The 13,484-nt window shown below is 50.9% G+C and overlaps 1 protein-coding gene across 3 annotated transcripts in view; it reads right to left on the reverse strand.

Annotated features, from left to right (window-relative positions):
- IGFBP2 (insulin like growth factor binding protein 2) overlaps nucleotides 1–13,484 on the reverse strand; it is a 65,058-nt gene that overhangs the window by 37,863 nt on the left and 13,711 nt on the right. The window contains exon 1 of one of the 3 annotated variants that reach the window (XM_048309858.1): nucleotides 13,384–13,423. The exons of the other annotated variants lie outside the window; for them this stretch is intronic. Within the exon in view, the coding sequence (XP_048165815.1) occupies nucleotides 13,384–13,408 (25 nt within the window). The 5' untranslated portion in view covers nucleotides 13,409–13,423. Of the gene's footprint in view, nucleotides 1–13,383; nucleotides 13,424–13,484 lie in introns of those variants that run through there. 3 annotated transcript variants of the gene reach the window in all.

A 13,484-nucleotide genomic window follows, 5' to 3' on the forward strand; every position in this document is an offset into this window, starting at 1 on the left:
CATGGCACAGACCCTGGGCTGCTGGGGGGGAACTATCTCAGAGCCACCAGCAGCTAAAACCATCCATGGACTGCCACACGGCTGGAACCATCCATGGACTGCCACACAGCTAAACCCAGCCATGGACTGCCACACAGCTAAACCCAGCCATGGACTGCCACACAGCTCAAACCAGCCATGGACTGTCACACAGCTAAACCCAGCCATGGACTGCCACACAGCTCAACCCAGCCATGGACTGCCACACAGCTCAACCCAGCCATGGACTGCCACACAGCGAAACCCAGCCATGGACTGCCACACAGCGAAACCCAGCCATGGACTGCCACACGGCTCAACCCAGCCATGGACTGCCACACAGCGAAACCCAGCCATGGACTGCCACACAGCTAAACCCAGCCATGGACTGCCACACGGCTCAACCCAGCCATGGACTGCCACACAGCTAAACCCAGCCGTGGACTGCCACACGGCTCAACCCAGCCATGGACTGCCACACTGCTCAACCCAGCCATGGACTGCCACACGGCTCAACCCAGCCATGGACTGCCACACAGCTAAACCCAGCCATGGACTGCCACACAGCTCAACCCAGCCATGGACTGCCACACAGCTAAAGCCAGCCATGGACTGCCACACAGCTCAAACCAGCCATGGACTGCCACACAGCTAAACCCAGCCATGGACTGCCACACGGCTCAACCCAGCCGTGGACTGCCACACGGCTCAACCCAGCCGTGGACTGCCACACGGCTCAAACCAGCCATGGACTGCCACACAGCGAAACCCAGCCATGGACTGCCACACAGCGAAACCCAGCCATGGACTGCCACACAGCGAAACCCAGCCATGGACTGCCACACGGCTCAAACCAGCCATGGACTGCCACACGGCTCAACCCAGCCATGGACTGCCACACAGCGAAACCCAGCCATGGACTGCCACACGGCTCAAACCAGCCATGGACTGCCACACGGCTCAACCCAGCCATGGACTGCCACACGGCTCAACCCAGCCATGGACTGCCACACAGCTAAACCCAGCCATGGACTGCCACACAGCTCAACCCAGCCATGGACTGCCACACAGCTAAACCCAGCCATGGACTGCCACACAGCGAAACCCAGCCATGGACTGCCACACAGCTAAACCCAGCCGTGGACTGCCACACGGCTCAACCCAGCCATGGACTGCCACACAGCTAAACCCAGCCATGGACTGCCACACAGCTAAACCCAGCCATGGACTGCCACACGGCTCAACCCAGCCATGGACTGCCACACAGCTCAACCCAGCCATGGACTGCCACACAGCGAAACCCAGCCATGGACTGCCACACAGCTAAACCCAGCCGTGGACTGCCACACGGCTCAAACCAGCCGTGGACTGCCACACGGCTCAACCCAGCCATGGACTGCCACACGGCTCAACCCAGCCATGGACTGCCACACAGCTAAACCCAGCCGTGGACTGCCACACGGCTCAACCCAGCCGTGGACTGCCACACGGCTCAAACCAGCCATGGACTGCCACACGGCTCAACCCAGCCGTGGACTGCCACACGGCTCAAACCAGCCATGGACTGCCACACAGCGAAACCCAGCCATGGACTGCCACACGGCTCAACCCAGCCATGGACTGCCACACGGCTCAAACCAGCCATGGACTGCCACACAGCTAAACCCAGCCATGGACTGCCACACAGCTAAACCCAGCCATGGACTGCCACACGGCTCAACCCAGCCATGGACTGCCACACAGCGAAACCCAGCCATGGACTGCCACACAGCGAAACCCAGCCATGGACTGCCACACAGCTAAACCCAGCCGTGGACTGCCACACGGCTCAACCCAGCCGTGGACTGCCACACGGCTCAAACCAGCCATGGACTGCCACACGGCTCAACCCAGCCATGGACTGCCACACAGCTAAACCCAGCCGTGGACTGCCACACGGCTCAACCCAGCCATGGACTGCCACACGGCTCAAACCAGCCATGGACTGCCACACAGCTAAACCCAGCCGTGGACTGCCACACAGCTCAACCCAGCCGTGGACTGCCACACGGCTCAAACCAGCCATGGACTGCCACACGGCTCAACCCAGCCGTGGACTGCCACACGGCTCAAACCAGCCATGGACTGCCACACAGCGAAACCCAGCCATGGACTGCCACACGGCTCAACCCAGCCATGGACTGCCACACGGCTCAAACCAGCCATGGACTGCCACACGGCTCAACCCAGCCATGGACTGCCACACAGCGAAACCCAGCCATGGACTGCCACACGGCTCAAACCAGCCGTGGACTGCCACACAGCTCAAACCAGCCATGGACTGCCACACAGCTCAACCCAGCCATGGACTGCCACACAGCTCAACCCAGCCATGGACTGCCACACAGCTAAAACCAGCCATGGACTGTCACACAGCTAAACCCAGCCATGGACTGCCACACAGCGAAACCCAGCCATGGACTGCCACACAGCTAAACCAGCCATGGACTGCCACACAGCTCAACCCAGCCATGGACTGCCACACAGCTCAACCCAGCCATGGACTGCCACACAGCGAAACCCAGCCATGGACTGCCACACAGCTAAAACCAGCCATGGACTGCCACACGGCTCAACCCAGCCATGGACTGCCACACGGCTCAACCCAGCCATGGACTGCCACACAGCGAAACCCAGCCATGGACTGCCACACAGCTAAACCCAGCCATGGACTGCCACACAGCGAAACCCAGCCATGGACTGCCACACAGCTAAAACCAGCCATGGACTGCCACACAGCTCAAACCAGCCATGGACTGCCACACAGCTAAACCCAGCCATGGACTGTCACACAGCTAAACCCAGCCATGGACTGCCACACAGCGAAACCCAGCCATGGACTGCCACACAGCGAAACCCAGCCATGGACTGCCACACGGCTCAACCCAGCCATGGACTGTCACACAGCTCAACCCAGCCATGGACTGCCACAGAGCTAAACCAGCCATGGACTGCCACACAGCTAAACCCAGCCATGGACTGCCACACAGCGAAACCCAGCCATGGACTGCCACACAGCTAAACCCAGCCATGGACTGCCACAGAGCTAAACCCAGCCATGGACTGCCACACAGCTAAAGCCATCCATGGACTGCCACACAGCGAAACCCAGCCATGGACTGCCACACAGCGAAACCCAGCCATGGACTGCCACACGGCTCAACCCAGCCATGGACTGTCACACAGCTCAACCCAGCCATGGACTGCCACACAGCTCAACCCAGCCATGGACTGCCACAGAGCTAAACCAGCCATGGACTGCCACACAGCGAAACCCAGCCATGGACTGCCACACAGCGAAACCCAGCCATGGACTGCCACACAGCTAAAACCAGCCATGGACTGCCACACAGCTAAAGCCAGCCATGGACTGCCACACAGCTAAAGCCAGCCAAGGACTGCCACACAGCTCAAACCAGCCATGGACTGCCACACAGCTAAAACCAGCCATGGACTGCCACACAGCTAAAGCCAGCCATGGACTGCCACACAGCTAAAGCCAGCCAAGGACTGCCACACAGCTCAAACCAGCCATGGACTGCCACACAGCTAAAACCAGCCATGGACTGCCACACAGCTAAAACCAGCCATGGACTGCCACACAGCTAAAACCTGCCATGGACTGCCACACAGCTCAAACCAGCCATGGACTGCCACACAGCGAAACCCAGCCATGGACTGCCACACGGCTCAAACCAGCCATGGACTGCCGCACAGCTAAACCCAGCCATGGACCGCCACACAGCTAAACCAGCCATGGACTGCCACACAGCTCAAACCAGCCATGGACTGCCACACAGCTCAAACCAGCCATGGACTGCCACACAGCTAAACCAGCCATGGACTGCCACACAGCTCAAACCAGCCATGGACTGCCACACAGCTCAAACCAGCCATGGACTGCCACACAGCTCAAACCAGCCATGGACTGCCACACAGCTCAACCCATCCGGCGCAGCTTCCTGGGACTGACGGGTCCCTCTCCTCTCCACACACAGAGCCGGCGCAGCCAGCTGGAGCTGGCGTAGCCTCCTGTCTGCAGCCAGCACACTTCGTGCTGAACTGAAGAAGACCCCATGCAGCCAGCAGCACAAAGGGAGCGAGGCTTTCTCCACCGTAAAGCCTGAACAAGAACATTCTTCAACATGGCAGCTTCAGAGCCAGAGAGAAAGAGAAAGTGAGTCACGTGAGACAAAACTGAAAATGGCGATGGGAGAGAAAAGGGCGGTGCCGCGATTCTCGCGCATAGCTTAAAAAACTTCTTGCATGCCGTGGTAAGAAACTGTAATATCACAAATGGTTTATCTCTTTAATCCATTTGAAGTACATGGGGGGATGGAGAATTCATGTGTGGCCCATGAAGATTGTGAAGAGTGCCTATGCCAGGCTATATAGAAGCATTGAAAGGCTTTTTAGAGACTTATGGCAAAGAAAGCCTTTGTGTTCAGGCCAAAATAACTCATCCTTAAAAAGATTAATAACCCCATGTGATGGCTCATGTTTTGCAGTGTGAAGGAACTGTGAGATTTTTCATGGAAGAGATGTTTTACACCACAGCAGATTGTTTCTTTCCAGGTGGGTCTGCTGTTGTGGCAGTTTGGGAACCATGTGCAGCTGAAGAAAACCCTTTTTTCCCTTAAGCATATGAAAGAGACTTATCAAGAATTGCAACACTGACTAAAATCCCATGTTCTGTTACCCTTTGTGTGAGTTGGGTAAAAGGAGGAAAGTGCTGGAAGGGAGGGGAGGGGGTTTGCTTTAATTTCTTGTTATTTCTCTTTACTTTTAATTCTGTTAGTAATAAAACTCTTTCTTTGTACTGCAACTGTTTAAGTTTTGTGCCTGCTTTGCTTTCTCCTAATTCTTATCTTCTCACAGAAGGAAAATAAGTAAGTAATAGATATTTTGAACCAAACCACTACACTTAATTAGTGTTTCTGCCCCGTTTCCGAATTAAACCCGCTACAGAACCTACTTCCTTTTAGATGAGCTTTACAAATGTTTTTAACAAACAAGGATCAGAAGCAACTTTGAACACATGTGAACCACTGAAAGTTGAAGAGAATTTGACACTTCAAACCCCAGCATGCAGCATGGGGGCACTCACTTGACCATGCCATACTCCACTCCTGTTAAGGGCAATGCTGAGCTTCTCAGGTCTGACCAGAAGCCTCAGACCTCAACTGATGTTTCTCGCTGACAGAAGCTGAAACACTCTTCTTTGGTGCTCTGACTCCAGTTCTCCACTCCCTGGTGACTTTGGATGAAGACCATCCCCAGACTCAGCACCCACAAAGTGCATCACAGCATCTGGCTGCGCAGGGAGGCACATAGGAGAAAAACCTCTTACAACAGCGTGTAGGACAAAGTAAGACTGCAGTCCTTCTCTCCAAAACCCTGCACAGGACCAACCTCACAAGCAGCAACAGTCGCAGCCTGACCACACTGGAGGAGCAGCTTTACTTGATGCCACAGAACCATCAGCCTTGGGAACCCAGGGGGCCAGCACAGCCTTTCTGCCGTGGTGCAATGGGATCATCCCAGATCCTGCCCCATCAATGCACAGAGGCATTTCAGTGCACACAAGGGCTACAAGTGGCTGTGTGTCTGTCTGGGCATGCAAACTGGTAATTTCATGTCAGCCACTGAAGACAGAACACAGATGTGACAGCACAAAAGTCACCAAAACTCTATTCAAAAAAGCAACTGCCCTAATCTTTCTCAGATATACTTTGGGTCAAATCCAGCTGCAGGCAAGGATAGTGGAAAAGCTCCCACTGGCCTTCTGGAAGCTGCATATCATCTTCATGTCGATGCACTTGCACAGGGCACAGCTAGTTCAGTGCAAGGTTGGTGCTGTTCAGTGCATTTGCAAGCTCAGCTAGTGAAGCCAAAGGGTTTGCAATTTCCATAAAGCAAGTTTTTTCACCCTTGCTTTTTCAGGTCTTAAAGACACACACAGAAAGAAAAAAAAACCCAAACAAAAATCCAACCACAACACTAACAAAGAAAAAAAAATCCACAAAAAATACTCCTACATTAAAGCAGGAAAAAATATGGAATATAATGGACTAATACAACCATCATATATATGGATGAATAATGAATATTCATAGTATTTGCCTTTGTTTAGCTTGTTGATTAAGTATCTAACTTAGATTCCTACTGTTGACAGAATTGCAAGTATCTGACAAGTATCCACCTAGGGTTAGTGCACACAGCTGCCCTGACCAAGCTGCTCAGACTTTATGATTACTCCAATGGTAGAATTTTTTCAGAGAAACAACTTAAAAAAACATAAGAAATTAACTGTGAACTGCAGCATACAAAGCTAAAGAATAGCTGTCAAAACAAGAAAAATAAATTTAAAAAAACACACCACATCCAAAACATTTTCACCAGTAAGATCTTTCTAAAGATCAAGATTTCAGCAAAGTGACACAGCCAGTGACAGAAGGAAACTGTACTTAAAAAAAAAGACCCAAAGTTTTCCATAATTTTTGTGACCTTACATTAGATGACTTTTTGTTGCTCACAACCAGAAAAAGCAGTGACATGCTTCCAACTTTTTTCCATTTTGGTCTGAATATTGTGAATTGTAGTAAAGACTTTTAATAAAAGGAGAACCTGTAGAAATTGAGACACAATGCAACTAAATGCTTAGCTGTATTACAAAACTGGCTTTGGTCCACAAAAGTGTTGTTTCAGCAAGAAAAGTAAAAGAAGAGATAATAACACATTTATTCTGGCTACTGGAAAATACAGATGTTAGTCCTAGATCATATCCTGTTACAAACAAAAGCTATGGGAGGGGAAAAACTTTTAGAAAGTATTGGAGTCACAACAGCTTTTTCACAGAGACAGAGAGAAGCAACCTGAATATAAATAAGTGTCCAAAATAGGTCAGCACTCTTTTCTTGGCCACTGAAGTCTGATACTTTTCACTTGAGGTTATCCTGGACGGTGATGGCACACACACTGCAGGGACAGAGGCTGACGCCAGGCACAGCTCCGAGCTCAGTGGGAGTCGCAGTGCCCCAGCACAGCCCCGCAGTGAGCACTGCCAGGCATCACCAGTGTCCACACGCTTTGTGGCAGTACCTGCAATCCCCTGACTGTAGTTGTTTCCAGCCTGACCTCACTCCCCTCCAGGAGGGTTTTGAAATGCTCCGTGTCCAGAGTTTTGACCTCACCAAGCAAGAAGTGTGGTAAGAGACAGGGGGTTTTCCACAGACCCTACGGACCAGCTCCGTGCATTCAGTCCTGAGCATCCCAGCCACTGCCTGGCAGGAAGCAGCTTTCTGGGCCAGGAGAGGACTGGGCCCTGCACCACCCAGCTACGGTGTGTGGGCAAAGCCACTGCCTTCCCACCAAAGGTTACAGTCCCTTAAACCAGTGCAGAAAGCAGTTTTAGACCCAAAAATCAGGCCATGAGGTGCAGAGCATGCACCTCAGCTGCTCTGCCACAGCTTCCACGGAGGAGTCTGGTAGGAGCATCAGGCTGCAGGAGAGCCACAGGTTCTCTCTCCCTCTTTAAGGAAAAAACACCAAACAAGTTATTTCTACAGCACTGAGAGGCAAGCCTGCCAGTCCAGCCTCGGCGGCATTCCTGTCTAGCTCGGCTTGTTTACCACCAATAAAAAGCCCATTAGTTGCACAATGCGCCTGTTAAAAATAACTCCAAAAAAATCATCACTGGCAAATTAGTAAGACATCAGGACATGCAGACACCTCAGCATGGTGTTATGGAAACCACAGAGGAGTCAGACTTCCCTCAGGAGCTTCTCCCAAGGAAGACAATTCCAAAGATTTCTCTCCCTTTGAGTGGGTCCATCGAACTTTGAAGGGCTCAGGACCAAAAGGCAGCAGTCACCCAGTCAACTGACCCAGGGTTTCCAATTGAGTGACTTCCAGAGAAAGTAAATTTACCAGGCTCAAATGCTGCCGGTTTGCACTAGTGAGAGCACAAGGTCCCACTCACATAGGGGGAGCCAGCAGAGAAGGCTGCAATGGCCTGAGGCATCCCCAAAACTTCACACCCCTGACCAGGGTCTGATCCAGCAGCAGCAACAGCTGCTGACTCAGCACACTCCCTCCCTAGCCATCAAGAACCTTGCTTTAAAAGCACTGCTGATGTAAAGGCAAAAGGAGGGATGGGGTGAATCGTAAGCTGCCCTCCTTTAAGGACTGGTCACATAACTGCTGAATAAAAAATAACCAGCTCCCAGCCCAATCCCTGACCACTCTGTGCCACAAACATGAAATCTATCCTTGCTACCTGCCACACACACCACTGCTCTCCAGCTAAGCCCACAGCAGCACAGCTCAGACCTTGCAGACAGGGCTTACAGTGCCTCTTCTGACCATTGCCTCCAAATTGTGCAATTCAGAGGTCACTCCAAAGCTAACCCCAAGATTCAGGCAGAGCAAAGAGTGGAGGCCTGCCTGGATTCTCACATGCCTCCTCAAGCACCCAAAACCCAAGACACAAGGGGGAAGGTAGAGCAAGTTCAGGAAGGTACTGCCCTATGGATTTTAGGCAGAAGAGCTGACAATTTTTACAATACTGTCCTTCTCAGCAAACTCCTCTAGATGCTGAGCAATCCCAGGACCTGCTTTAAACTCAAGAGTAATACTGCTTTTCCTCTTGAGTGAGTCCAGCCAATTTACATGGAGGCTGCCACAGGGGAACAGCCCATATCCATAGCATCACCCCCAACCTCACCATTAACTAGCTGGGAAAAACCTGAAAACACTTCGCAAGGATGCAACCTGATTTTATTTCCTGTCTCTCCACAAAACAGCGGGGTGTCTGTTACTCCTCTGGAATTTCTGCCTTTCCTCCATGTGAGCACTTGTGTGAGCCCAGCCATCCCTCTCCTCAGCCCCTCAAGAAGATGCTCCTTTGGGAGCATGCCAAGCAGAGATACGTGTCGAGGACACTGCATTTGTGAAACAGGATAAGGATTCCCTTCTGCTGACAAGGGCATAAGAGGGGATTTCAAGAACAGCTGAAAATATCCAAAGTGGTGATTTACCTTTTCACAAGAGAAAACTTTCTCTTCCCAGAGAGAATGTATTTTTCAGATAATGCACTCAATCCTCCAGATTTGCATGAATGAAAATGGCGTCACACAAGCAGGTGAACAAGCACTGAATTAAAGCCTGGATGAAAGTATAATCTCTAGATATAAGAAACAAAAACATCCATCAGCATAGAGGTTCCCCAGTCTCTGCATTACCTATGTGACAAACAATTCTCCTACAGAGCCCTGAACACCAAAATTCCCAGGAAAGACCCAAATGCCACATCAGAAACACTCCCCATCTCCAGAATGGAGGACAACAGCTAACTGACTTACATCCAGGAGAAGAAGAGCTCCTTTCAGCTCAGGAGGGAGAAACAAACAACCAAACCCCCTCCCACCTAAATAAATTCAATTGTGACTTGATGAAAACAACAGAGGAGTAAGAACCCAGTGTTTTGGCTGGTATGATAAAGATGCTCAGTGATCAATTGTGATCACCTCCATCTGGAAATGGCTGGGAACCACTCCCCTCTCAGGATCTCCGTTTCTGAAACCTTATTATGATTTTAAAGCTGCACTCAGGAACAGCTTTCCTACTGCCAACAAGCCCCTTCCACAATGGCTAAACCAGTAATGCCAGCAAGGTTACAGCAAGAAAAGAGCTTAACCTACTGAGGTTCCTACCAGGTAAGTTTTTTAACAAATAACAAAGGAGGGTGCTTAAAATCAGACACAAACCACAATGGCCAGTGACCCACTCTGTGCTCATCCCTTCTGCATCTCATGCATCCAAAACAATTTTGGGGGAGAGGGCAGGAGAGGTGACTCCACTCCAGCAGATCTCACACCAGATAAGAGTATCACATTATCTGTGCCCTGGTGCTGCCAGGCAGCATGCCAACACAAACAGCGTGCAGGTGCTCCAGCTGCTTTGACAGCATCGCAACCACATCCTTGGGACGGATCCAGGCCATGGCCTGCCAGCCGAGCCACACATGAGCATCTCTGCTGCTCATGGCCATGGAAACGTAGCTTCGGTTTGCTCTTGTTAGGCTGGTTTGGGGTGCAGGGCCGGCACAGGGGAGGTGGGTGGGGGTGCAATCCCCAGGAGTCTGCAATAAAGGAGATCTGTGTAGCTGGCAAGTGTGAGGTCTCCTGGGAACAGCCCTTTTACTGGGCTCCAGATGCTGTGGAGTGATTGCTTATATGAAGGCGGGGGAGGCCTCTTTACTGTTTCTCATTTCCTCTTTTTTTTGCTCACCCCCCCACCCCCCCCCCCCATTTCCTGGTTTTGTTCAGAAGCACAAGAGAGTCATTCATCATTTTTCTTCCAGCACAAGGAGTGCTCTCACCTCCCCCTCACCCCTAAATCCCTCCCCACCAGGAAAGGGCACGCGTTCTCCAGCCAAAAAGGCTCGCAGCAGGGAAGGCAGAGCTCCTCAGCTCCTGCAAGCAGCTCCGGCACAAAGGGCTACATTCTCAGCTGGGTTTGGTGGGTGCCAGCCCCCAAAGGGGGAAGGCTAGAACTCAGCAGCAGCAGAAATGCTAAGTCAGAGAACGGATATCAGCGGAGGAGGAGAGCGATTTGCACCGGCTGGAATTATGATGCAAAGCAGAGAGGAATTTGCATGCTGAGATGACAGACAAGCACCTCAGGTAACTGGAGAAAGAGAGCCAAGACATGAAGGTCCACATATGTCTCAACCCACGTGCCTTAATGGTCACTCGACTCACTGAAACCTGGGAAAACCTTCCCTGTGGACTTGCCCCCCCCCCCCCTGGAAAGTGGATGGGCACTGATCCAAGTGCAGTCCAGGTACTGGATTTGCACCACTTTACAAGCCACCAGCTCCAGGTCTGGAATGGGCTTCCAGGAAGGCCCTGCTCAGTCTGCAGGAGGGGAGAAAAGGGGTGGCTATAGATGCAGACATCTAACCCATCCAGGGCGTCAACATCACCCCCAAGAAAACTTCATTGGAGAGCTTTGCTCCCAAGTCCACTTTGGTTCTCGGTCACACTGCTCTTTCCACAGCTTCTTGATGGCTTCTCCTTGCCCCGCCTTGGAAAGAGAGTGCCAGGATAAAAACATCTCAGTACAGCTGTAACAGAGAAGAGGATCTCTCTCTGAATGCCCTAGAGAAAGAGAGCAAGTAGGAAAAGCCCAAGTTCTTGAACGCATTTTTATAAAGCAACTGTGCGTTTTCATGAAAAGCAGGACAGTGCAAACACCTGGGGCTGTTTGGGGCTGTTTGGTTTGGCTGATGACCAGGAAAAAAAGGAACTAAAACTGGACATATAGAAAACATTCCAGGTTTTGGTTTTGTTTGGGTTTAATCGCAGCAGTAACAGCAATCAACTCAAAAAGGCTGGCTTATGGTCAAACCCAAGGCTTCTTTTTGGTCCTTTTAGAAGGAAAAGAAATAGAAGATTGCGGTGAGTTCTGGGGCCAGTTGGGTGGAGGGAGCCTGTGTGCCAGCAGCTCCACCAGGGAGGTATGTTTATGGCCCAGTTTCAGCAAGAACTGCAAGGGCAATGACAACACAAGCCACCAAGAGCCTGGCCATTTGGACTAAAGTCTTCCACACCCACTGAACCTGAGATTCCGCTGGCTCCCACAGTTGCTACTCAGGAGGTTCATCGAGCCCAGAGGGATCACTGTGCTCCTCCAGGCTCTCTCCCAAACACCACCAGCTGCTTATGCCAACTGAAATGTCAGCATTTTGCAAAACCCATGTGTTACAGTGTGGGAGCCCAGACTGCCCGGCTTCATCTCTCAGGCAAAGGAAGAGTTTGGGGTGACTTTTCACACATCATGGGTCACTGGTGTCATGTTCTTTGGCATTGCTTTTGAGAGTGTGGACATGCATTCAGTTTTCTTCCTTTAAGGATGCTCAAGTGGTGAACTTCTTTAGCTGCTGGTCTCCTTAAATATCTTTGCAAACTTATTTTGAGGTTCCTTTGTTCTCCCAAGTGAAATGCCAATATTTCAAAGTTGCCAGAAAAAAACCCCTTAGATTTTACTTTTTTTCTTTTTTTTTTGGTCAAATGGTTTGGCAGACAAACCAAAAGAATCAGTCCCAAGCAGGAACCAACATGTGGATTCCATCATACTCCAAACCCAGAGTGTGTCACCTCCACAGCTCCCAGACATGCTTGCGCAGAGCTCTGCCCTGACCCTCCCACCCTGGCAGGAGGGCTCCTGACGGCTCCTCTCACTGGATCAATGAATGGCAGGTTTCAGCAGGTCTTCAATGAGCCAGACAGGTCACAATAATCCTGCTAGCACCCTGCTGAAAATATGCAAAGCAAATGTTGAGACCAAGCATGGGAAGAGAAGATGAGGCTAAATGCAGTAAGAACACAAAAGGAAGAAAGAAAGCACAGCACCTTATAGCAGGAAAATAATAAACTTGTTGACAAGAAAAAAAAAATGCAATGGGAAAAAAGTCCAGGGCTCTAGAGAAAAAAAAAAAGCAGCAAGGAAGAAGGCTGTCGTGAATGCACATGGTCAGCATGGGTATAATGATGCATATTTTCTTCTTGGCACTAAGGAGATCCCAGAGGGCCCACAAAAGCCTCTTGCAAATCAAAGGACCAAGCTCTTGACTTTTCCCAGGTGGAGCAGCTGCTGAGTCATTCCTTACCCATCACACTCTCATCCCACAAAAATCCAGATTTCTGCTATTGCAAAGAGTATTAAAAGAAATTTTTAAAAATTCCAGGGAATTTTGCATTGGAGCCTTTTCAGTGTTTTCCTCACCCTGCCATCTTCAAACTAGGCAACATGTGGCAGCGTCATTTTTTCTGTAGTACTCCTCTCTGGAGCAACTAGCAAGCTGTTCAGTCTAAGAAACTTACTCTCCTAAGGTACAGTCCCGTTACTGAGTCTTCCAGGACCCAAGGATAAGCACGCCCAAGAACAACACACTCAGCTGTACCTGCCTCAGTTTCCTTGACTTCCAGGTGGAGCTTTTACTGTGCAGCAGAGGCCAAACAGCCAGTCTGTGCCTGGGGGCTGCGGAGCCACAGTCAGGGAGGAATGAGATTAATTACATGAATAACAAAAAGCCGGATGCCAGCCACCAGCCCCCACCCCACACAGCTCAGCGGGATGCAGAAGGGAAGCAAGCAGCTCAAAACCCAGAAGAGCTCGCAAATGAGGCCAGTCTTATTCTATTCCAGCTACAGACCTGCATCTTGGCCTTCACAAGGGCCAAGAAAAGCCGTGCACATTTTCTTTAGAAAGGAGCACAACAGTGAAAAGCCCCCAGTAGGAGAGTTTTCCTTTCAGTCTGACCTGGACCGTCCTGTGCATCCGCCATGAGGGCACGGCCACCGGGAGCCAGCTCGCCTGCTCGGGCAGGAGAAAAGGGAAGTTAATTTTCGCAGCCAAAAGAA

The sequence above is a fragment of the Corvus hawaiiensis genome, chromosome 7, assembly GCF_020740725.1.
Source record: "Corvus hawaiiensis isolate bCorHaw1 chromosome 7, bCorHaw1.pri.cur, whole genome shotgun sequence".
In the NCBI taxonomy this organism is placed as follows: domain Eukaryota; kingdom Metazoa; phylum Chordata; class Aves; order Passeriformes; family Corvidae; genus Corvus; species Corvus hawaiiensis.